This window comes from Rhineura floridana, chromosome 1 (genome assembly GCF_030035675.1).
Source record: "Rhineura floridana isolate rRhiFlo1 chromosome 1, rRhiFlo1.hap2, whole genome shotgun sequence".
Lineage (NCBI taxonomy): Eukaryota > Metazoa > Chordata > Lepidosauria > Squamata > Rhineuridae > Rhineura > Rhineura floridana.
Genome location: NC_084480.1, coordinates 42,311,170 through 42,333,590, shown reverse-complemented (window position 1 = coordinate 42,333,590; position 22,421 = coordinate 42,311,170). Strand labels below are relative to the sequence as shown.

The window sequence follows — 22,421 nt, the reverse complement described above, 5'->3', positions numbered from 1 at the left end:
AAGATGCCTGGCAATAACAGCAGTGGCAGCAGATGTCAAATCGTGTCACCAGTGCCACCATCTAACTTATTAGGTCAACATCATGCATGCAAAAGCAGTATCTTTAAAATATTGATATGAGAAAGATGGCAGCAGTTGCTGTGGCCTAAAAAACCAGGAAAGGTGGACAGCAGAAGCCCAGAACATAGGGATTGTCCAGAGAAGGAGTAAGGAAGCAAGCACTTTCTCCTGCAATTTGGAGTCTCCAAATTAGAACACTAGGGCCCAAAGTCTTAATACTTAACACTCTGTGTAGCATTGTTGGGAAATGCTAGAGTTAAGGCTGCATATAAAATCCTGAGTCAACTGTCTTTTGTGCATGCATGATGTAATGGTCTATACTCTTTGGGAATGTTCATTATGTCATGGTCTTCAATTATCACACATAATTGCGGTTTAATCACAGCTTCTGCCAAATAGTTCCTGTGTTGATAGAGGGTGATTCTCAACCCACATGTGGCCCTTTTATTCTGTGTTCTTCATTACTTTAGTCTTGTTGATGAGCTGAAGAAAATGGAGCATATATAATTGAAGGGTAACAGCTGCATTTATGACTAACAGCAGGAGGGCTCTAATCATAAAGGACACTATAAAAATGTTAGGCAATAAACAAAGTAAAAAAATGCTCTTCACTAGCCTTTATGACAAACAAACAAAAACGTCAGCAATTGTACTTTTAGTGAGGTGTCTTTGGTACTTGTAAAGTGTTGAGGATTGTGGTCTTATCTTTGAGGGGAAACTACTAGACCATTAGTTGTATTGGAGCTGTCCTGGAGACACTTTATGGAGACCATTGTTTGTAGGGAATAAGAAATAAACAAACACATTGATCTAGTCAGTTGAAAATATGTCAGGTAATTCTAATGGAAGGAGAAATTATTTTTACTGAGCTTTTAAAAAGGATTGGTTAAATTAAAAATAAAAATAAATTCACTCCTATCAGCACCAAATCCATCATTCAAGTTCACATCACAGAACAGGAAGAAAAATGGTAAGGGTTGTACAAGATGGGAATCTTGGGAGACTGGGGGATCTTGCTGTGGTCTGCCCTTTCTGTAGTATACAAGCCTGGCATGGTATACTGGTGGAAAAGCACAGAAATAGGGTTAGCATTGAGTAGCGTTGGCAAAGGGAAGGTGCTGCAATGGTCGACCAAAAAGATTATTGCTCCTGACAAAGTTTTAAATTTATCTTGGAGTATTTAGGATTCTCAGCAGTAGGGTCGAAGGACAGGCCAAACTAATGAACTATGGAGGATCTTTGGGCATTAACTCAGGGATAGGAAACAAGAACACAGTGATAGTAAGGTATACTTGCCCCAGGAAGCCTCTTTAGAAGCTCCAGAGCCACTTTAGAACTTGGAAAGGCTTCACGGCTGGGCCTCTGCTGGAGTTTGTGGACATGGCTTTGCTCCTGGTATTCCAATCAGTTATGTAAATCGACTCTGAACCTATCGTTCCAAACTGATGGGAAATATGTGAGAGTTAGGCAGAGAACACCAGATGCAAATGGCCACTCTTCTTTACTTATTTTTTTCTCTGAGCAGTATCTGAAATTCTGTAATGCTATTTCATAAAGCAAAATGTATAATTTTGTGCTTCTGGCTGTTGAATATCATGTATTTTGCTATTCTTAAATTCAATAGATAAAAGTAATATGTGGAGATACAACATTATTTCTCAGCCTCAGACTGCTATCTCTAAATTAGATTAGCAAAACTATGCAGACAGATAGGATGACCATTGAATTGATTCTTAATATGCAGTAAGTTGCAAATTGTTATTTGTTCTGGAGAAGATAAATCACACTAAGTTACATGAGATTTATTCCCAAATTAGTATGCATTGGGTTATCTATAGTTTAAGTCTACAATCCTATGCACATTTAATTTGGGATTAAATCTCATTCATTTCACAAGTACTTGCTTACCAACTAAATATGCATAGGATCAGGTTGCCTATACATTACTTTTGGAATAGACCTTGTATATTGTCTAAGCCACAGCCAAAGTTTCAGAAATTGATCTAGCCCTGCCTTTGTTGACTATGAGAAGGATTTTTCTTGCCTTTGTAGGTTTGGGAAAGTCAACTTTCCTCACCGCCATCGCAGAATAGGCCCTAAATTGGGACCTAGTCTGTACTCAGTAATATTTGCCTTGTGATTTTTGCCTTTTTCACTCTAGTCATCAACTCCATGCATTTCATTGCTCTCAGCTCTTCATAGAACCAAAGAGTTGCTGCAGCATTATGATTTGACCAAGGATGTTAGGTAGTGATTGTTTTGATGGCCCATGTCATCTCCCTATTCCAGTCAGTGATCAGGGGCTTGACAGTACCAGCAGCAAAATCTTTGGGAAACTCCCCCAGAGACATAAGGATCAGCTTTCCCCAACCTGATGCCCTCTAAATGTTTTGGACTCCAACTCTCATCAACTCCAGGCAGCCTGGTCAATAGTCAGAAATGATTTAGTCCCAAACATCTGGAAGACACCAAGTTGGGGAAGGCTGTTCTGGATCCATCAGCTTCCAGGGACAGAAGTTAGTAGAAGCACCATACATGTCAAAACTGATCAGACCATGACAGCTGAGTCATTACTGACTTGCAGATTATTACTCTCCACCCCAGTACAGAAGACCAGATCCAGAATATGTATTGCCATATGAGTACTTTGTGTATGTTGATATACTTTGTATGCAACTGTAGTGCTTCCTGAAATGAGATGGTTAAAAAATATTTTTTAAAAGACCATGTGTATGCTGCTGTTTCCCTCAAGCATGCTACAGGCCATATCACAGGTATACATGGTGTCTCAGAAGTGTCATATGGGAAGTGTCTCAGAGTCTTCTGTACTTCTCTCACTTTATTTATTTATTGATGAGATTTCTATCCTGCCCTTTCTCCCAATAGGAGCCCATTTTCTGTATTTAACCAAGTTCTGATCCTATCTTCATTTTATTTTTATTTAATCCCGCTCTTCCTCCCAGCAGGAGCCCAGGGCGGCAAACAAAGCGCTAAAAACACTTTAAAACATCATAAAAACAGATCTCAAAATACATTAAAACAAAACAGCGTTAAAAACATTTAAAAAAAACGTTTTAAAAGGGTTAAAAATATTATTAAAAGACATATTAAGCAATTCAGACACAGACTGGGATAGGTCTCAACCTAAAAGGCTTGTTGAAAGAGGAAAGTCTTCAAAAGGCACCGAAAAGATAGCAGAGATGGTGCCTGCCTAAAATTGTTAAAAAGTTTCCAAGTTGGCTAATAATCCAAATCAAAGAAACAGCTACAAATAATCAGCACAACTTTAAAATTAAAAATCATTGAAAGAGGATTAAATGCAGACAGGATGGCAAATAAAAACAAGAGTGAATCAAACAAAATGCCTGTCAGAATAAAAAGGTCTTAAGGAGGTGATGGAAAGGTACTAAGGAGGGAGCCAGATGGATCTCCAGTCAGGGAATTTCACAACCTGGGTGCAGCCATGAAAAAGGGTTTCTCACATTTTACCACCAAACAAACCTCTGACACAGGAGGGATATGCTAAAGAGCCTCCCTGGCTGATTTAAGAGGACAGGGAAGATTACATTGGAGGAGACATCATTTCATTCTTCTCCTAGCATAAGAAGGCAGGGGAACTGCTGGTAATTCTGAATGTGCTCTGTACACAAGAAATGTTGCTCCACTGTAAATATATACCCCCCTTCATTTCTGGCATTGTTGACTTCAAATCATGGTCTTCTGTTAAGAAAGGGTTTTTGGTATGATTTTACTTACATTGTTTTAAAATTTTCATTGTTTTGTTTTGACTACAAGTAGATACATATTCTCAAGTCTCAGGCAGCTGTTGTGTATTAGTACAAAATATTTGGAGACCAGCATTTTGAGAGAAACAAAACAAAATTGCAGTTTTTATGCTGTGTAAGGGCCAACAATTTATAATGTGGGTATTTTCTTCAACGATTTAAATGTGTACTTATCATTGCAAATACACCAAGCTTCATGTGGAATATTTTTGATAACATTTGTGGCTTCATGGTTTTTTAATGAAATATATAATTTGAAACTCTGAACTCAGTTTTCTGCTACTAATGGCCAACAAGAATTCTGCATGAATAAAGTATGCAATATGGTCTTGCAAAACAGTAATAAAGTAAGTAAGTAAATACTTTTTTGCCAGAAGCTATATTTTGTTTGCCCCGGATTTTTCTTTTAACTATCAACACATCATGCTCTGTTCTTCACTGCTGAAACATTTAAGTGTCAATTTCAGTATAAACATTTAAGTATAGACATAAAAAGGAATGCAAAATATGCCCCAGTATTTGTGCATCAAGTAATAGGTATGGAGTGCAACTTACTAAGCTGAGCATGGTCTAGGGCTGCTTTGCAGAGTGCTATGCTGCCAGGAAAGAGGGGAAATAGTGTGGTAATTGGCACTAAGTTGGTGATATGATATTTGCAGTAGCAGATCTACCATTACTATTTTGACACTGCCCTCCTTCCTTCTCCTATGCACAGATGCTGTGTTGGTGACTTAGAAGTTGTTCACCCTTCTAGATTTAGGCCCTCCTGTCTTGATCTCTATGCAAAGGCTAGTCTCTATAAGGAGTATGGTCTTTTCTGTGGTAGTCCTGATGTTCTGGAACTTTCTTCCAAGAGTGGGCCATTCAGCCTTGGCACTGCTTGGCATGGCGAGGAAAAGATTCCTCTTGCCATAGCACCAGGCATCCAGCAACCTGGACATTTGTGTAAATATGTGTTGTTTCTAACTCAGGCAGTGTGAAGGAGTGGACCAGAGTAAGGCTACAGCCATGTTGGTGGGGGTGCATGCTGGATAGGGGTAGCCCTTGGCAGGAAGCTAGCATCACCTTAGCAGAGCTATGTACCAACCTTACTGGATAGCAGGGACTTATCAGGCAGCATCCTTTGGACTTTGAAGAGATTAGGAAGGGTTGGCAGAATGGCAGAATGATCGTATAGTGGGTGCTAGGATTAGGGTAGCTCCTACTCTGCTGACTCCAAACTTTCACTAACCTCCTTAAAGCCTCTAGGACATATCCTAGTGAGCCTTCAAAATCTATAGCTCCCTAGGGTAAAAACAAGCCTCCTTTCTGTCATAGACTGTGTTGTCTGTCATGGGTTCTGACTGGAATGACCTTAGACAACCCATACAAAATGAAAACTAAAGAAGACTGATGCAGTCCTACCTACAGTTGGATGTTAAAATTCTATTGTCTGTCTAATATTTAACTGATTTTCAATGTTATCTATGCTTTCCAGGTAAAGAAATGGACAGTTGTTCGCTATTCACTTTAACTCATCATTGACATGTGAAGGACCTATTTTTAATTACTTTTGGACTGAAAATGTCTGCAGACATAGAAAAAAGTATATTATTCCAAAACACCTATCAAGAAGTGGAATCACAATAGTTAATCCTGAAGAAAAATAATAAATCCTGGTTATGGTGCAATGTTGGAGTGGAGTTAAAGCTGTAGCACATAGGTAGCCCACTTCTTCTAAATTATGGAAATTTTGTGGAAGATGTTGACCTGGATTTTGTGCTTAATTATGGTTTTGTCAGAATTTCACGGTGACAACAGGCTTTCGTATAGTTCTCAAGGTAGGGCTCCAACTTTTTAAGCTAATGTCTTGACACTTATTTCAGTTAATCAGTTTTTTAACATGAGTATCAATATTCATTGTGAGAGACTACAAATGATTTATGAAGTACAATTCTTAGTTATTCTGTGTGACAGTAAAATTGAAGAGATGCTTTTTTATTTTAATTTATTTGTTTCAAAAAATTATATACTTCTTTAGTTTCTATTACCAAATAATATTTAAAACTATTATTTCATAATAAATTTCCCAAAGTAAATTATTTTTTAAGTAACTGAAATAATTTATGTAGTCCAAAATATGTCTTGCTTTTTGTGTGTTCATTAAAAATGTGAAACATATATGCCCAAATCCAGGGTCCTGTGTACACTGCAATATATATGTTCACCTTCACCTTGTGCTGGTTCCCTCATTAATTTAAATGGAAATAACAGCCTGCATATATCTATGTCTTCCATGGAAGTTAATATGAGAATCCTTTTTGGCAGGGAGGGTTGTGCATGGACTGAAGCTTGTGAGCTGATTTCTGAATCAGGACACTAACCTAGCACAGTTTTCTTTCTTTGTGCTCTTTTGAAATTAGTGGGGTATTGAAGTGTACCCTTAGACATTTACAAAATGATTATTTCCATGCAAGTTATATTTTTCTATAGCTGGTATACTTGTAATCACATTTTTAAATAGCAAACCTTAGCATGAAGTGTCCAAATGGCACAGTGAAATAGGCCAAATATTTAGCTAAGTAAAATAATGAGTGAAATTTTTATTAGGGCCTGATCAATATTTTCTTTTAGAAAGTGGGTGTTTAGTAAAGGCATTTTGTTTTATTATTTATGTGCTCTCCTGAATGTGAATTTTGAAGGTGCTTAGATATTGCAAAATATGGATAATGTTGTACTACTCCTTCTTGTGTCCTGTTATATTTTCTTCTCTTTTATGCCCGGTTCTTGGACTGATTTACCATGTGGTTTCAAAGAGGAATTCCTGTCTTACCTTGAACACTACCAACTAACAATCCCAGTAAGGGTTGATCATAGTGGAGCCTTCCTCAGCTTTATTGTGAAAAATACTAAGCCCTCCAGGAGAAAGAAGAGGAGTACTGAACATTATGACCAAGAACTGGCAGTATCTAAATTATTTTTTAAACTTTCTGCCTATGGCAAGCACTTTCATTTAAACCTGACTCTCAACACAGATTTGGTCTCCAAACACTTCACAGTAGAATACTGGGGGAAAGGTGGACCTCAGTGGAAACATGACTTTTTAGACAACTGTCATTACACGGGATATTTACATGGTCAGCATGGTACAACTAAAGTAGCATTAAGCAACTGCAATGGTCTGGTAAGTTCAAGTTATATATTCTAGCATGTTAATATTCTTGATCCCTTAAATTTACACCATCTGTCTGTCACACTGTTATATTTTATTTATTTATTTTGTTACATTTATATCCCACCTTTTCTCCAAGAAGCTCAAGGTGGCATACATGGTTGTCCCCCTCCTCATTTATTTCCCACAACAACCCTGTAAGGTAGGTTAGGCTGAGAGGCAGTGACTGGCCCAAGGTCACCCAGTGAGCTTCATGTGTGAGTGCAGATTCGAACCCTGGTGTCCCAGGTCCTAGTCCCAACATCTAATCGCTACACCACTGCTATATTCATTACAATTATTATTTGGATTCTGGACATACTATTTTCCTATTCTAGCAACTTTGTGGTTCTCATTTCGAGAAACTTAGCACACTGGTGTGGAGTAAGCCTTACTGAACTCAGTGGAACATGGTTCCAGGCAGTAGTGGCCAGTGGGGCTGCGCAGATGGAGCTGCATTGCTCTTTTGACTTCCCAACACTACACATCACTGCCAGATACTGAGGGGGGTGGGGCAAGCCTTGGTGTGTTGAAAGTGTCTGGTTAGCTGTGCTGCACCATGCTGAGTTTCTCTCTGCCTTGTCCCTCCCCCTCCCCCTCTTGATAACAGGCACTGATATGTGATGTTAGGAAGTCAGGAGAGCAGTGCAGCCCCGTCAGTCTCTACTGCTTCCAACTAAAGATGACTAATTTTTCTTAATTGGCCAATATGTCTTTTATGCCCTTCTAATGACAATGGTTTGACCTGTTTTTCTATTGATGGATAGGCTTAATGTTGTAAAGTACAATAAAAGCAAAATGTTCATGAAATTATGGTTCTTGCAGATAGTGATGATAGTCTTACAGATGTTTGTCACTTTAAAAAAAGGCTAGGTGAGCACACACATGTGATAGTGTACCCAGAACCTTCACCAGGCTCCTCTGTTATTGGGAAGAGTTAGAAGGTACAGACTGTTCAGTTATCTGTGTGAGGAGATGCCTTGTCCTCCCAGCGACTAAAATATCTGGTACTACCTGGCCCCAGGGTGCTAGATAGCACACATGGGGAGGGGCTATTCTGTTTTATGGATCCATGGATCCTTCATGGAGAGCAGCAGTTGAAACAATCAAAACAGCAACATCTGAAGCCTGGGAAGAGGATATTTGCTATCATCATCTTCTCAGAGCCTTCATAAGTCACCTCTGCCATTTAAAACAATGTTATTATTGTGTTTATCAGTTTTCACTTTTTGTCAACCAACATGAAGGCCTGTTGTCAGGCAGAAAGGCAGGACATAAATATGGGAAATAAACATTGTGGTGGGTAAGTGCTCAGTATTTAAAGTGTTTTAGATACATAAAAGTTCACAAAATTGATTTTGTGTGTGAGTGAGAGAGAGAGAGAGAGAGAGAGAGATGTTTTGCTTCATGTCACATCAGCAGTGACTATATATTGCTGAATAAACTGCCCCTTGCTTTTGCAGTCTCCAGCAGGTGCCCATTGATAAGGCCATAAGGCTTTTCTGCTTCTTAATTGTCTCTCAGTGATAGCATCCTCCCCATCAATAATGGATCTGTTGCTGTGTAAATTCATATCTTACATGTTCATGAAAGTATCACTTTCTGTATTTAATCTAGAGATAATTGCATGCCACTGGGATTATTGCAATGGGCACAATTACTATAAAAAGTCCCACTAATTCTTGCTTACTTGGGGGACTTAGCAAGAATCAACAAATCCCAATATAAATGACTATAAAATGTCTATTCACACAAAAAGCTGGCGGGTAAAATGGCTTTGCGGCTTGAAGTGCCAATATAGAAATATAACACACCAAGACAGTTAGTTGCAAGTTACACAGGCTACCCAAACCCATGCTGCCTCAACCATAAACACAAACATTTCTTATAACAGAGATAGAGATAGTTGGAGAGATTGGCTTGTATGGAGTGTGGGTGGATACTAGGGAACCAAGCAGAGTTGCAATGGAAGCCCAAACACATCAGGAGAAAACCTTGAATGCAAATGATTGGGCTTGGACTAATGCAAGCGTTTTGAGCCAGCGAAATTAGGAAAATGAGAAAGGTAGTGATAGGAAGAGGAAGGTGCTCATAATAAGGGAAAGTAAAGAGAAGTGGTCTCCTGAGTTTAATCATGACTTACGAGTGGACTGACATGGCTGAACCCAGGGTTTCTGGCAAAGACTAAGCACAAATTGATTGGTGGCCATTTTTCCTGGTGTAAGATAACAAGATGCTTACCTCTTATTATCTACCCACATCCAGAAGAATGGGTTTAGGCTCAAGCACTGATGGAGTGGCTGAAGTTAGGTTAATCTTCATAAGTCATCCCTGAGCTTAGTCAACTCACTATCCTGGGTTCCTTAGAACCCTTCCATTTAAAAAAACAAAAAAAGCTTCCGCTTGGGATCACACTGTGTTGTGCTTTCTGAAAGAGTCCTGACTAATTGTAAGAGAAACAACAAACTGTGGCTGAGAAGCAAGGAGACAGGGAGAGGAGGCAAGGGTAAAGGATCTAGGTAGGCTGAAGAAGTCTTGCTTGTGCTGGCATCCATGGGCTTGGAGCAAGCATGAAGAAGAGAGGCGTGGAGCAGCTTCCTAGGTTATCCAAAACGCTTAACCATGAAACAGTCTCCTGGGCAAAGGTTTTAACACTTTGTGGATTTGAGGGCTGCATAATTATAGGAAAGAGGCTTCTTGATGGGCATTAGCTCATAACACTAGGCCAGTCACTGCCTCTCAGCCTCTTGAAAACCCTATTCATAGGGTCACCATGAGTTGGAATTGACTTGAAGGCAGTACATTATTGTTTAATAATAATAATAATAATAACTACAACAACACAAAAGGTTATCTTGTTAAGGACAGGATGGGACAGTAGGGTCATGAAATGATAAAGGACACAGGCAGTGAGCTGTGAGCAGGCATTCCAATATACTCTTCCTGCTGCAGAGTTGGAAAGTGGTCACAAAAGAATCATGTAGTCAATCAGAACTCACAGCTGGATTACTGAGGTGTGCTTTATGAGGAAAGCAGGAGACGTCACCTAAATTCTGGTGGAAGATGCTGGAGGAAGCCTTTTTGTTCCTCTCTAAGAGTTAATTAATAGCGGAATAGAGGCATAAAGATATATGCTTGCATTAGAAAGCAAAGGTTAAGACTTGTGATTAACTTTTAGATACTGTAAAGGTTCAATCTCATACATGGTTGCTGCTATGAGAGGCGGATTAAGTTAAACCACCACAGCTTCCTCTGACTTCTTTCTTTAAATTGACGTTGTAGTCATTGCCCAGAGCAAAGTTGAAAATGGACACATAGTTCAGGGGCATATACAGTGTTTCAGCTGAATCAAGCTTCTCAGTAACAGTGCCTCGTTGGCTGCTGGTGTCACAGGCAATAGTATCCAACAGAGTTGTCTGTTTGTCCAGGTACTTCCCCTTGTGCAATATAATTTCTCTCTCTTCTTTCCCCATGTGCCCCCACAATCTGCTCTGAAGGAAGTGGGGAAACCCAGAACAAATTGGGGGGCAAAATGGGGAAGAGAGGGAGGAAACGTTCCGTTGTGCAAGCATAAGTCTTGGCATGAATGTAATGACTTGGTTGGATACAACCCGCCCTGGGCGCCTACTAGGAGGAAAGGAGGGATATAAATCAAATCAAATCAATACATACATACATAGATGCATGCATGCATGCATGCATACATACAACCCCAAGTTCCATGTGTCTTCTACATTCCACCTGGAAAGGGATGTACTTGTCTGGGAAGAGAACAGCATAATTGCTGTTTCAGTACTCTGAAAATGCACTATTTCCACAAACTCCAGGGAAAGCTATAGCTCAGCAGTAGAGCATATGATTTGCATGCAAAAGGCTCCAGGTTCAATACTCATGTCTTTTGGTAGGTCTGGAGTACAATTTTCTGATGCTAGCACATCTGTTGGACCAATTGGAGAAAATCCCTTTGGCTGACAAATATGAAGAATATGGAGGAAAGCAGAAACATTTTTGCAGTATCAATTATGATAAATCATAGTCAAAGGTGTACTGTTGAAGCATAAGTAGTGTGTTCGTAAGCTGCCCACTTGTTGATTGGATTTTGGGTTGTTCCAGCAGTAAGTCTTATATGGAAAAAGACTTGTACAGTTGTACTATAATTCAAGCCTAAAAATAACTGTAGTCAGTTACAAAATGATAAAAGAGCACACCATGTTTGAAACCAACATACTACTCATTACTGTAGTAAATCTTACACTGTATCATCCATGATATGTAGAGATTGTTTCTCTATTCTTCACAGAGACGCCAGTCATTACTGGATATCAGTTGTACTTAAGTGTCTGAAGGTTTCATTAACTTTCTAGAAATAGGATTAGTGCTTGGAATTCTTTACTATTAGGAATGGGCATGTCTCTGTGTTGAATTAGCCCTTGTATCTCTGCTACAGCAGTTAGCAGGGACGCAGCTTTCTTTAGGTTTCTCTATTGCTACTCACAGCAGTAACTGCTCACAGCAAGATTAAGGACTGTGCTTCCTTCCAATTCCATACAAGCCCTTATAGATCTATGGAAAGCCAAGGCCTGGTTTGTCTGCTGCAACTAGGTTTGGAAGGAAATAGAAGATTCCTTTCTGGTCTTGAAGCTCAATTCTAACAATTGCCAGTTCCAGAGAGTTCACACATCAGGTCTGTACTATTCAAGTGAAATGGTTGACTTTTTTTCTTTTGAAGAATTGACTCGCATGCTATATCACAAATTACTTCTAAAATTCTCCTCATGCTCAAAATCAGCTTGCCACATGTCGTGGCAGGAAAAAACAAATATATGCTTGGCTTGGGCTCACAGAACTATATTCATGGTTCTTTGGATCCTAGTCAGGAGCAGTGGTAGGACGGTGCTGCTGAAGAACTGACCTGGTAAAGCCATTGCTGTCACTTACAGCAACAAGGACGGTGTGGTGCAGGTGCACTGGTGGAGCAAAGCTGGCTCTCCCACCAGCGTGGCCACACTGGGCTGACCTTGCTACTGTACCACCGCCTTAAGTGGCAATGACATGGCTGCTGGGTGGTAGCTCCATTGGATTAATATGCCAAGCTGGCCACTCCTGACTAGTCTATATTCATAAATGGATATAGAATCAGTGAGATGTAGACATAGCACATTAAATTTAATCAGGGAAGATCTGGGTTCAAGCCCTTCCTCGGCTATGAAGCTCAGTGGGTCATCACACAAGGATGCAAATTTTCAAAATAGTAATAAATAAATTCAAGCAGCTTTCACATGGCAATCATTTTGTGAGAAAGTCCTACCAGTAGGGCTGGAATGATCTGTCAATTTCAGTTCTCTCAGTTTCTCATTTTTTCTAATCTTTGGTTTTCCATATTACTGCAGCAATTTGCAATTTTTTTAAAAAAAATCCTCATGAAAATTCTTTAGCATTTCAGTGCGAATTTGTCCTAATAAATATTTTTGTATGTAGTTTTGACTAATCTACACATTTTTGCAAGCAGTTTATCCTAATATAATGCATTTTATGTTATTTTCACCAATATATTCATTTTGTGCACATTTCCCCTTAATATATGCATTTTTTTAGACATTGCTTGATTGTAGAACTGCATTGCAAATTTTGCATAAGTCTGAATTTTCAAAAATGGCTGGGTTTCAGTTCTCATATTGTTTTGGAAAGTGCGAATTTGGCTTTAAAGGAGAACTGAATTGAATTTCTCCCCCATCCTTACCTACCAGTGCCTGGGTTTAGGACACTGCTTTTCATTCTCTTTCTGATCCAAGTTAACTGGGATACATTACCAGAACATTTCATCAGTTAGAATGGTGCTGGATTCAAGTTTCGCAGGAACCTTGGGCAACACACCCTTGGTGAGCTTCTCCGGCTGGATGGGCCCTCCTTCTCATTGAATGGTATTACCACTGGTACCATTTAACTGCCTTCTCTGTCTGGAATCAATCTGCACCACTGCCCAGAGGGAGGGAACAAGGCAAGTGGAGTGCTTGTCTCCCTTGCTCTTGTCACTTTTCATACGCTTAGCGAGGACATGTTGAAGAAGCAGAGATACCAAGGACCAAGAATGAAGAGGACCAGTGCTAGAAGACTGGCAGTGGGCTTCCTTCTGGGGAGCACTAGCTAGGCCGGAGTTTAGTTTTCACAGCTCTTCCCAGCTACATGTCAATTTTCAAAATTGAGAGATTTTTCTGTGATCTGTATTATTTAAAACAGTGATAATGGTTACTCTTAGAGTCTTCCTTTCAGTAATTTTGACTGAATATGAATAGCCCTGCTTGTGTCACTGATTTGTGAGGTAAGACAGACTAATTAAAATTACTGTTTTGTAACTGCTATGGTGAGATGCGGAAATTCATATCGATCACAGATGTTATTGCACATTTCATTGTGTTCCTAGCTCACAGACAGTCCCAATGTGCTTGGTTTTAATGGTTCTTGTGCTGAAGTGCCAGGCCCCCTGTTTAAGATATGAGAGTTATGCCCCTTATGGCTGTAAGTGGTTGATGAATTATCCTAACAGTATGCTGATGAATAAAAATGTAGATTTTGTTGTTTTTTCTAGGTACCTTCTCATTACTTTCATGCATCCCCATGCCATGTATTAGTGACAGAAGAGGACAGCTATACTCTGCCCCACAGTAATAATATGTTTTTCCCCTCACATAGGGAATATTAATCATTCCCTACAATTAAAATGAATATATTGTTTGTGAACACACTGGCTGCAAAAACTGGAGGAGCAAGAGGACTTGAGTAGGCCCCCATAGATGGGGCAGGGTACTCCCCATATATGGGGCAGGGTACTCCCCATGTATGCAGGAAAACCTCCATTTTTAAAAGGACTCTCCCTCCCCCCTCAAAAAAAAACCCCTAGTGGGAGCTGAGAGCTGCACATGCATACTGCCATCATGCTGCCGATTGGCAGCAGAGAGTAACCCATAAGCATGAGCCATCATTAGCTAGCTGGGGTGATAAACTCAACTGAAGGGCTCCAAGGAGCTTGCAGCTTCCTTCCTTTCCGTGTCACCCCTAGAGAGGGGGAAGTGGATGCATATCTGCTGACTCAAATCCTATCCCCACCCCATATGCTAAGAGGGGCATTTGCTCTAGCAGCTTAAGAACCCAGGCGGGTCTCTAAGTCAAAATTCCCCCAACCTTCCTCTTCTGCCAGGCATTTTAGCTTGTGTTTTTAAATTGTTTTTTAAAAAATGTGTTTTTAAATTTGTATATTTGTTCTTAATGTTTTTATTTGTTGTAAACCGTCCAGAGAGCTTCGGCGATGGGGCGGTATATAAATGTAATAAAATTAATAAATGAATAAACCTTTCACTTCAGCCCTAGCCCAAGGCTCTGTGATGTCTTCAGGTGCTGAAGGGGTGAGAGCACCTCCCTCCTCCCAGTGGTCCTGATGCTATTTTGGGGACCTGATTGCCATGCCATCATTGCATCAGGTCAAAAAGTTGGGGAGAGTATGCTCACACAATCCTTTGGCATCCGAAGCTGTCACAGAGGCTAAATAAACAGCCATTGCTGTAGCCCTTCTGCTTGAGATCAGAAGCATTCAGCTTGATGAGTAGACCCTCCTGAACTGGGTTACATGGGCAACTTCCGCAGCCTCTATTTTAAAAACCAACCAACCAACCCTGGGAACTCTACGTGCCATTCATACATGAGACCCTTCTTTGGGGGGAAAACTGGCAGTCCTTGTTAATGTGGATTCCTTCATCCTGCATATAGTAGCTCCAAGTGAATGGGGGAGGGGTGAGATTCTAAACCTGTTAACTGTCATTTTGTGAGGATAATATTAATCCTTGGAATTCATTTACTGCCCTCCTTTTCCCACTATTGCTACTACAGTTATTTTCAGCAACCAAAAAGAGGGGTGGAGGGTGGGGACACAGGATGTTACATGTTGAGAGGTTATTCAAACTGCCCATATGAGAAAATAGGTATTTAATGGTTCCTTAGCAAAAGAGAAAAAGTACCATATTTTACCGAAAGGTAACGCAGTGAACATTTAGTTCTTCCATTTCCACCTTCCAACACATGGAAGCAGTCCTATGCTGTGGAAGCTAGAAATATTTTCCTTCAAACCAATTTGAATGACCAACTTCAGGAATCCGTTTTTGGAACTGTGTGCCAGTTGGGGATAATTATCTAGAGAGAGAATTTGGAGGCCTTTGAATGACATAGATGTGTAATAGCTGAAACCTCTTTAAAAGTCAGTGTTTAAAAAAGAATAGTAATTTCATATGACACAAATTCCAAAGAAACAGGAAAAAAAGAAGCTATTGACCTACCTACCTACTGTCTTAAAACTTTTACCAATTTTAAAACACTAGGCATAGCGCTAGTATATGAGTGAAAGATGAATAACAGTGTAAACCTATATATACCAAGAATGAAATTGTACTGAGATCAGTAGAGCCTACTTCTGTGTACACATGCATAGGATTGTAAGCCTAAGCCTTATTTTTACTCTGGGGAGTGAAACCTGTATTTGTGTCAAATGTTGTTTCACCATAGTGAGAGGAGAGGTGGAACGCAAGAGGAAGATTGTGCATTCCCCACCCTTAAGCTTGGCCTAGACATTGCGTAGGCAAATAGTGGTTTTGTCAGTCTGCTTGGTAGTGTCAATACTGTAATAGAGAATACAATGACATTGTATTTATTACTCAAGATATTTTAGATGACAATGGCAAATTAGAGCTGGATGTCTCATGAGCTTGTCCTTATTAATTCATTACTTATATTTATTTATTTATATATCACTTTTCAGGCTTACTGCCCAAAGCAGTTTATGTAAGATTGTTACAATAATAAGCACTGATTAAAGAAAAGAAATTACAATAAAATGTTTGTGCTGGCTTTTCCTGACTCTGAATTGATTTAGTACATAATTAAAGAAAAGACAACTGGTGGTAGAAGCTGTAGCTGCTGCTTCTCCCCTCCCCTCAGGGCAAGATGGTTCTGCAGAGGCCCCTGTGGTGACAGTTAGAGGAAAGGAGCCAACACTGGGAGCTGGATGATGGCAGCTCACCAGGCCATTTTTTTCTTTTCCGCTCTCCTTTGCAATAACAGGAACAACTGCTTTTAGCGGCATGGAAGATGATTTTAATAGCCAGTACCATTCAAACCTGTGAAAAAAGTGAACTTTCAAAGTGGCTTGAGGCCTAGTAAGACTGAAGCTGCAATCCTCTGAAGAAAGGTCTGTTGAACTAAATTGCATTTTACCTCTGAGTAACTATTGTAATCATTGCAGTTAAAAGTGTGTAGCTAGACTTTAAGGGGTGTATTGAATTAACTTGTTGCTCTAGGAGAAGCCAAAGCAATGCTCCCACCAGCACAATGGAACCTCCCCCCTCTCCTCTCCCTGCACGCCCCCCTCCTCTCCAGATCTGCTCTGGAGGTCGGAAGAACCACCAGAACAATGCATTCGGGCAAGCAGAAATGCTTGTGCTAACAGAAAGATCTCCTCAGCACTATGATGATTATAACTCAAAGTGCTTGACTGTCATGGATCCCAAAGAGAACTTCTGGCAAAGTGAGCAGGAGGAGGAAGAATGAGATCCTGGGGAGAGCCCTAGTGGTCTGCAGAGGGAGGGGGCTGAAACCAGAGAAGAGTTCAGTAGTCTGGCCGTTAACAGCCCCACCTCTGAGTCGCCAGCTGCTGTTGAAGAGACAGTGCTGGCCGACAAGCCTCTTCTCACCACACCTCCAGAATCCACCAGTTCTCCTGATTCGCCCCTGGCACTGTCTCCAGGGAAGGAGGAACAAATGGCGAGACTGAGGAGACGGGAAGAACTGGCTGATGGTGTCTCCTCCCCCCTTGCCAAAGATGCACTAGTGGCAGCACAGGTGTGAACAGACTGAGGTTGCTCCCCCAACATTGTGACAGACTGTCCACTTGCTTTTCTGGTCCTGATCCAAGAGACAGTTCCCGTGTAAGTAGTGAGCCTGCCACAAGCGTTGCTTAAATGGTCTCAGGTGGCATGTCAAGTTGCTGCAACAATGTCTTCACTTGAGTAGCCATGCCTAGTAATCTCTGGTAATGTGTTCTCTGTAAGCTGATCTGTAAACAGCTCTAAATTTTGCATTAAATATAACAGAAAAAAGCACACCACTGATTCTGATTCTAATTCTTACAGGGTAGGCCAAGGCACTGACAAATTTGAGGGCTATGCTTGTTACTTTTGATCTCAAAAGAAGCCAAGCGTTTTAAAAATCAGAATCAAATAATATAATTACCTGGTTCTTATAAGCTGCTAAGCTGGCAAATAAGTGTAGGTTCAAGCAAATGACCTATTCACAATTTCAGATTTGTTGCCAGATGCAGAATTATGGATGGTATTCAATTAATGCGTCGCGTCAGTGCAAGGATATCATAATGCCATTATTCAAATCTATGGTGCGACTGTATTTGGAATACTGTGTACAGTTCTGGTTGCCTCACCTCAAAAAGGATATTGGAAAAGGTTCAGAAAGGGCAAACAAAATGTTCAAGGGGATGGAGTGACTCCCCTGTGAGGAAAGGTTGCAGTATTTGGGCATTTTAGTCTAGAGAAAAGGTGAGTAAAGGGTGTCACGATAGAAATGTATAAAATTGTGCATGGCATGGAGAAAGTGGATAGAGAAAAGTTTTTCTCCCTCATAATGTTAGAACTCATGGACATCCAGTGAAGCTGAATGTGTGAAGATTCACGGCTGACAAAAGAAAGTACTTCTTCACACAGCAGGCATAGTTAAACTATGGAATTCACTCCCATGAGAGACAGTGATGGCCACCAACTTGGATAGCTTTAAAAGAGGATTAGACAAATTTACGGAGGATAACTCTTATCAATGGCTACTATTCATGATGGCTATGCTCTGAGGCAGTGTATTTCTGAATACCAGTTGCTGGAAACCACAGGAGGGAAGAATGCTCTTGCATTCAGATCCTGATTGTAGGCTCCCCATGGGCAACTGCTGGCTACTGTGAGAACAGGATACTGGACTAGATGGGCCATTGGCATGTTCTTATGTTTTTATGTTCTTGAGGATTACCACTAGCACAACGAGACTTCCCCCCCTCTCCACCCAGTTTGCACCCCGTACCCTCATCAGATCTGCTCTGGAGGGTTGGGAGAACCCCTAGAACAGATTTAAGGGGCACATGGTGGGAGAGACTGGGAAGTGCCATTGCACTAGTGGTAATTATTTTACTGACAGGACACTTAGTACTACGCTGGATACAATCCTAATGCTTTTCTATCCTGATAGAGTGTAGATTATCATCACACTTTTAAGGGTAAATTTACAGACAGGAAGTATTAGATTAAGTAGGGAAATGATAAAAAGGTGACTTTCTTGCGGTTTCTACCAAAAGGTTAGAGACAGCCTGAGATAGTTCTAATGGGTAGGGGACCTTTGGGGTCTCTGCTTCATTCTACCTTCTACCACAAGCTGGGATAATCAGCATTATTACATCTCCTTTTTATACTATCCACACTCAAAATTCTTCTGTATCTCACTGGCAGCAGCACTCAATCTGAAGGATACTTGGGTCTCTCTTCCCAAACAACAAGCTTCAAACCATAACTTCTCAGCTTACTGCTGATAATTCTCTGTTTTCACATGACCTAAAAAGAACCCAAATCCATTCTTGGGGGCTTAGTCAACGTACTCCCTCATTCCTTTTTCTGTGGAGCCTAACCCTTGATGAGCAAACCCTTTGAACCTCTGGCCATCTGTCACCTTCAATAGGTTTAATACAATGTTATCCCTTACCTTAGCTCATGAAGTATCAATCCTCAGGATAAACCTTCCATTTACCTGCAATTTTTCTTAGTAGACAAAGCATCCTTGTGCAGTTACACACAGTTTTGTTTGTGTAACACCCTACCCTCCATTTCTTCAGTAGGAATCTGTGCTGGTCACAACCTTCACATAGAGCTTTTTTGTTATTTATGCCTTTTGCAGTTGCCTAAATGGAGCATAGTGAGGGGGCACTTGCTCCACCTCTTCACTTTGCCTATGGGAACTTACTTTTCTTGGGTAAGTTGAGGTGAGCAGCAGCTCTTATGTCGCAGAACTTTCTAGAAGGTCCTGCCTGCGATTAGCTCAAGTACATTCCCATGTGTGTAACTGCAGTGAATATCCAGGGTGACCTTGGGCCAGTCGCTGCCCCTCAATGTAGCCTAGCTCACATGGTTGTGCAGATCAAATGAGTAGGGGAGAACCATGTACCACCTTGAGCACCTTGGAGGGAAGATGGGATACAAATGTAATAAATAGATAAATATCTATTTAAACAATCTCAGCTACAAGTAAACAATTTTGTTTACTGCGAAACAGCAACTCTCAGTATTATTGTAATGTTAAATTAATTATCAATTTACTGTGGAAACTGAGTTGGAGTTCTTCCAGTATTTTGATGCTCAGAGGTGGCAGTTGGTATTTAAAATATTTTTATGAGCAATATAAATAGCATGAATACATTAATATAAATAGCATTAATAAATTTCAATTGTCTTGACTTACATGAAGGTGATGTAGTGTTAGATTTCAGCATCTGGATAAAAACAATCTTTTAATAATAATTGGTTTTAATAAATCTTGTAACTTAAAATACCTTTTTACTATATAATGTGATTGTTAACCATTTGTAGTACAATATGTGCCACTACAACATAGGAACATAGGAAGCTGTCATATACTGATATGGACTATTGGACCATCTCTCTCAGTATTGTCTACACTGACTGGCAGTGGCTCTACAGGATTTCAGGCTTTTCAGGGTGGCTCTTGCAGGGTTTCAGGAATTTTCCCAGTCCTACCTGGAGATGCCAGGGATTGAATCTGGGACCTTCTGCCACTTAGCTGAGGCCCTTCCCATCTGTGTGTCATTGTCTAAGGTTAGACTCTAAATGATTTGACTGAAACTATTTTACTTGGACATAATTGTTATAGGTGTTAATATTTTCAAGCATTTTTTGTTTTTATAACTTTATAATTATAAATAATTTGCACTGAGACTTCTTGCTTTGTAACCACAACTATATCAGTCTAGAATAATATATTTTCTGAGAGTAGCTTTGGATGTTAATGATATATATGAAAGCAGGAATGCTAGCCTGTTTTCTGAAGGGAAGGTGTCTCCACATTGGAATATTGTATGGAGAAATGTGTGTGAGTCCCCATTTTTAATTTTATTGATATACACATAAACAATGATATATACTAAGTCATGCTTAAAGCAGACCCACTGAAATAAAACAAGAAAGACTGGGTCTGGGTCCAACCCATAAATCCAGGAAGCACAGCAGGCAGAACAGTCCTAACAGCAGGCTGGGAGGAGTGTCAGAAGGAAGGCCCCCAATTTTTTCTTACTTATTGCTGTGCCAGCTGCAGGCTGGTGCAGCTGAGAAATCCAGAACAGGTTTCAAGGCAGTGAGGTAGCTTATGATTCAGTGGATCCATGGTTGGCTCTGCCCCATCCACATTCTCTAACACCCCATTTTGGGTGCCTCTGCTGGCTACCATTGGCAGGAATACCACTGTTGGTAGCATTCCATAGCTGTGGCAGAGGCCTTCACTGCAACAGAACTCTCCTGCCAGTGGAGGCCTGCAGATAGGCGTGTCTGCTTTAGCCTAAGCCCTTTCACCAACAATGGGGAGGTACTACTGTACTCTTATTTAATTAACAACAGAAGCCTCTGTATTATATTATACTAGCTGGGAGTGCCCAGCATTGCTTGGGAATTCTAAGAAGCCAATAGCAACTCTCAGTGACAATCAGTGCAGTTTTGAAAGTCTGCCATCTTGTGTCAAAATGGCATCCAACAGTATCCAAACATAGTCAACAACTTGCTCCTTAATCTCAGAAACCAGTGTGTCAAATTTGGTTATGATGTCTTCAGAGGTGTCCAAATCAGCGCATTTTTTGAAATGTTGAGTCCGCCACCTTGACTCAAAATGGTGTCCAATTGTATCCAAACATTGACAAAAATCTGCTTTTTGACCTCAAGAACCATTGTGCCAAATTTGGTTACGGTATCTTAAGCAATGTCTGAATGTACAAGTGTACAGATAAACAATATATAGCAAATGTCATATACTCAGAGGAGATCCACTGAAATAAGAGGAGTTGTCCATTGATTTCTGAGTACAACTTAGTTGGCTATCACTCATTGTTTTTATCATTTTGATACTGCTTTGGAGAGAGACTGAAGTTAGTAGAGCCAATTTAAGAGAGAGATGGACTGAAATGTACATTGTACATGGTATATTTGAATTCGTGAATAGGGATAGCACTTCTTAATCCCTTCTGTAAATTAAGTATTTTGTACAAAAAGACCAGTTCCATTATATTTTTTGATATAGGTAACTTGTATATATTCTTTTTTCTTCTTTCTCTTAAGCATGGTGTTATTGCTACAGAAGATGAAGAGTATTTTATTGAGCCTCTAAGAAATGTAACAGAAAATTCCAATCATTTTAGTTATGAAAGTGGTCATCCTCATGTTATTTACAAAAAATCTGCAATGTACTACCGACTCTTCTATGATCATATCCATTGTGGTGTCACAGGTAAATAAAGTACAACTACAGTAATGGGTTCATTATTTTTCTTTGATAAAATATCAAGGCGATTTTCATTCAAAGGAACTACTATCTTAGGAGTCTATTATTTAATTAATTCCTCCCGGCTAAGATCTAGAACATAATGGAATTTTGTTTCCTCTCTTCCCCTTGTGTGCCCCTAAAATCTGCTCTGGAGGGTCCCCCAACTGATGCGCGGGGCTGGAGGGGACAGCATAGGAAAAAGAAGTTCTGTTGCATTCATGAAAGTCCCTCGCACCAGCAGAGCTGCAGTGTTGGATATAGCTCAGTGTCTTTAAAGCAAAGACTGAGAAGAATGCTTTGATTTATGCCTAAACATTTGGGGGCCATGGGCACATTTGCAAGCTGAAGAAATTGTGAACACCATACATACCCTGCAGCCAAGAACACACTTCAACCTGGTCTGTTGGCTACAACAGAATGCTTCTTTTAAGCCTAATTTTAGTGGGGGGGGGGGAGAAGGGATCCTGTGAAGATCTTGGAAGGCCTCTGTGGGCACATGTATATCTTTGGGCACCATGTTGGTGGCCCCTGCTATACTGCATGTGCCACTGCAGCTAATTTGGCATTTTAGGGAGAAAAGCAGACAGATATGTCAAACTCTGCCTCGTTTTGCCTTCTAAAATTCTTTCAGCATTTCTTACTTCAAATTGCTTCTAATATAATGTTGGCTAATGTTAGGAGGTGCGGCTGTCTCTCTTTGACTTTTTTATCTCTGCTGCAGTAATGCCACTGACTGCTACTGCCATAGGATAGGC

General features: G+C 40.3%; 1 protein-coding gene across 7 annotated transcripts in view; it reads left to right on the top strand.

Moving 5' to 3' along the window:
- ADAMTS6 (ADAM metallopeptidase with thrombospondin type 1 motif 6) overlaps nt 1–22,421 on the top strand; it is a 241,066-nt gene that overhangs the window by 16,591 nt on the left and 202,054 nt on the right. For all 7 annotated transcript variants that reach the window (XM_061619209.1, XM_061619173.1, XM_061619218.1 and 4 more), the window contains 3 exons: nt 5,323–5,665; nt 6,641–7,008; nt 21,462–21,630. In XM_061619209.1, the coding sequence (XP_061475193.1) occupies nt 5,569–5,665; nt 6,641–7,008; nt 21,462–21,630 (634 nt within the window). In that variant the 5' untranslated portion in view covers nt 5,323–5,568. The remainder of the gene's footprint in view (nt 1–5,322; nt 5,666–6,640; nt 7,009–21,461; nt 21,631–22,421) is intronic.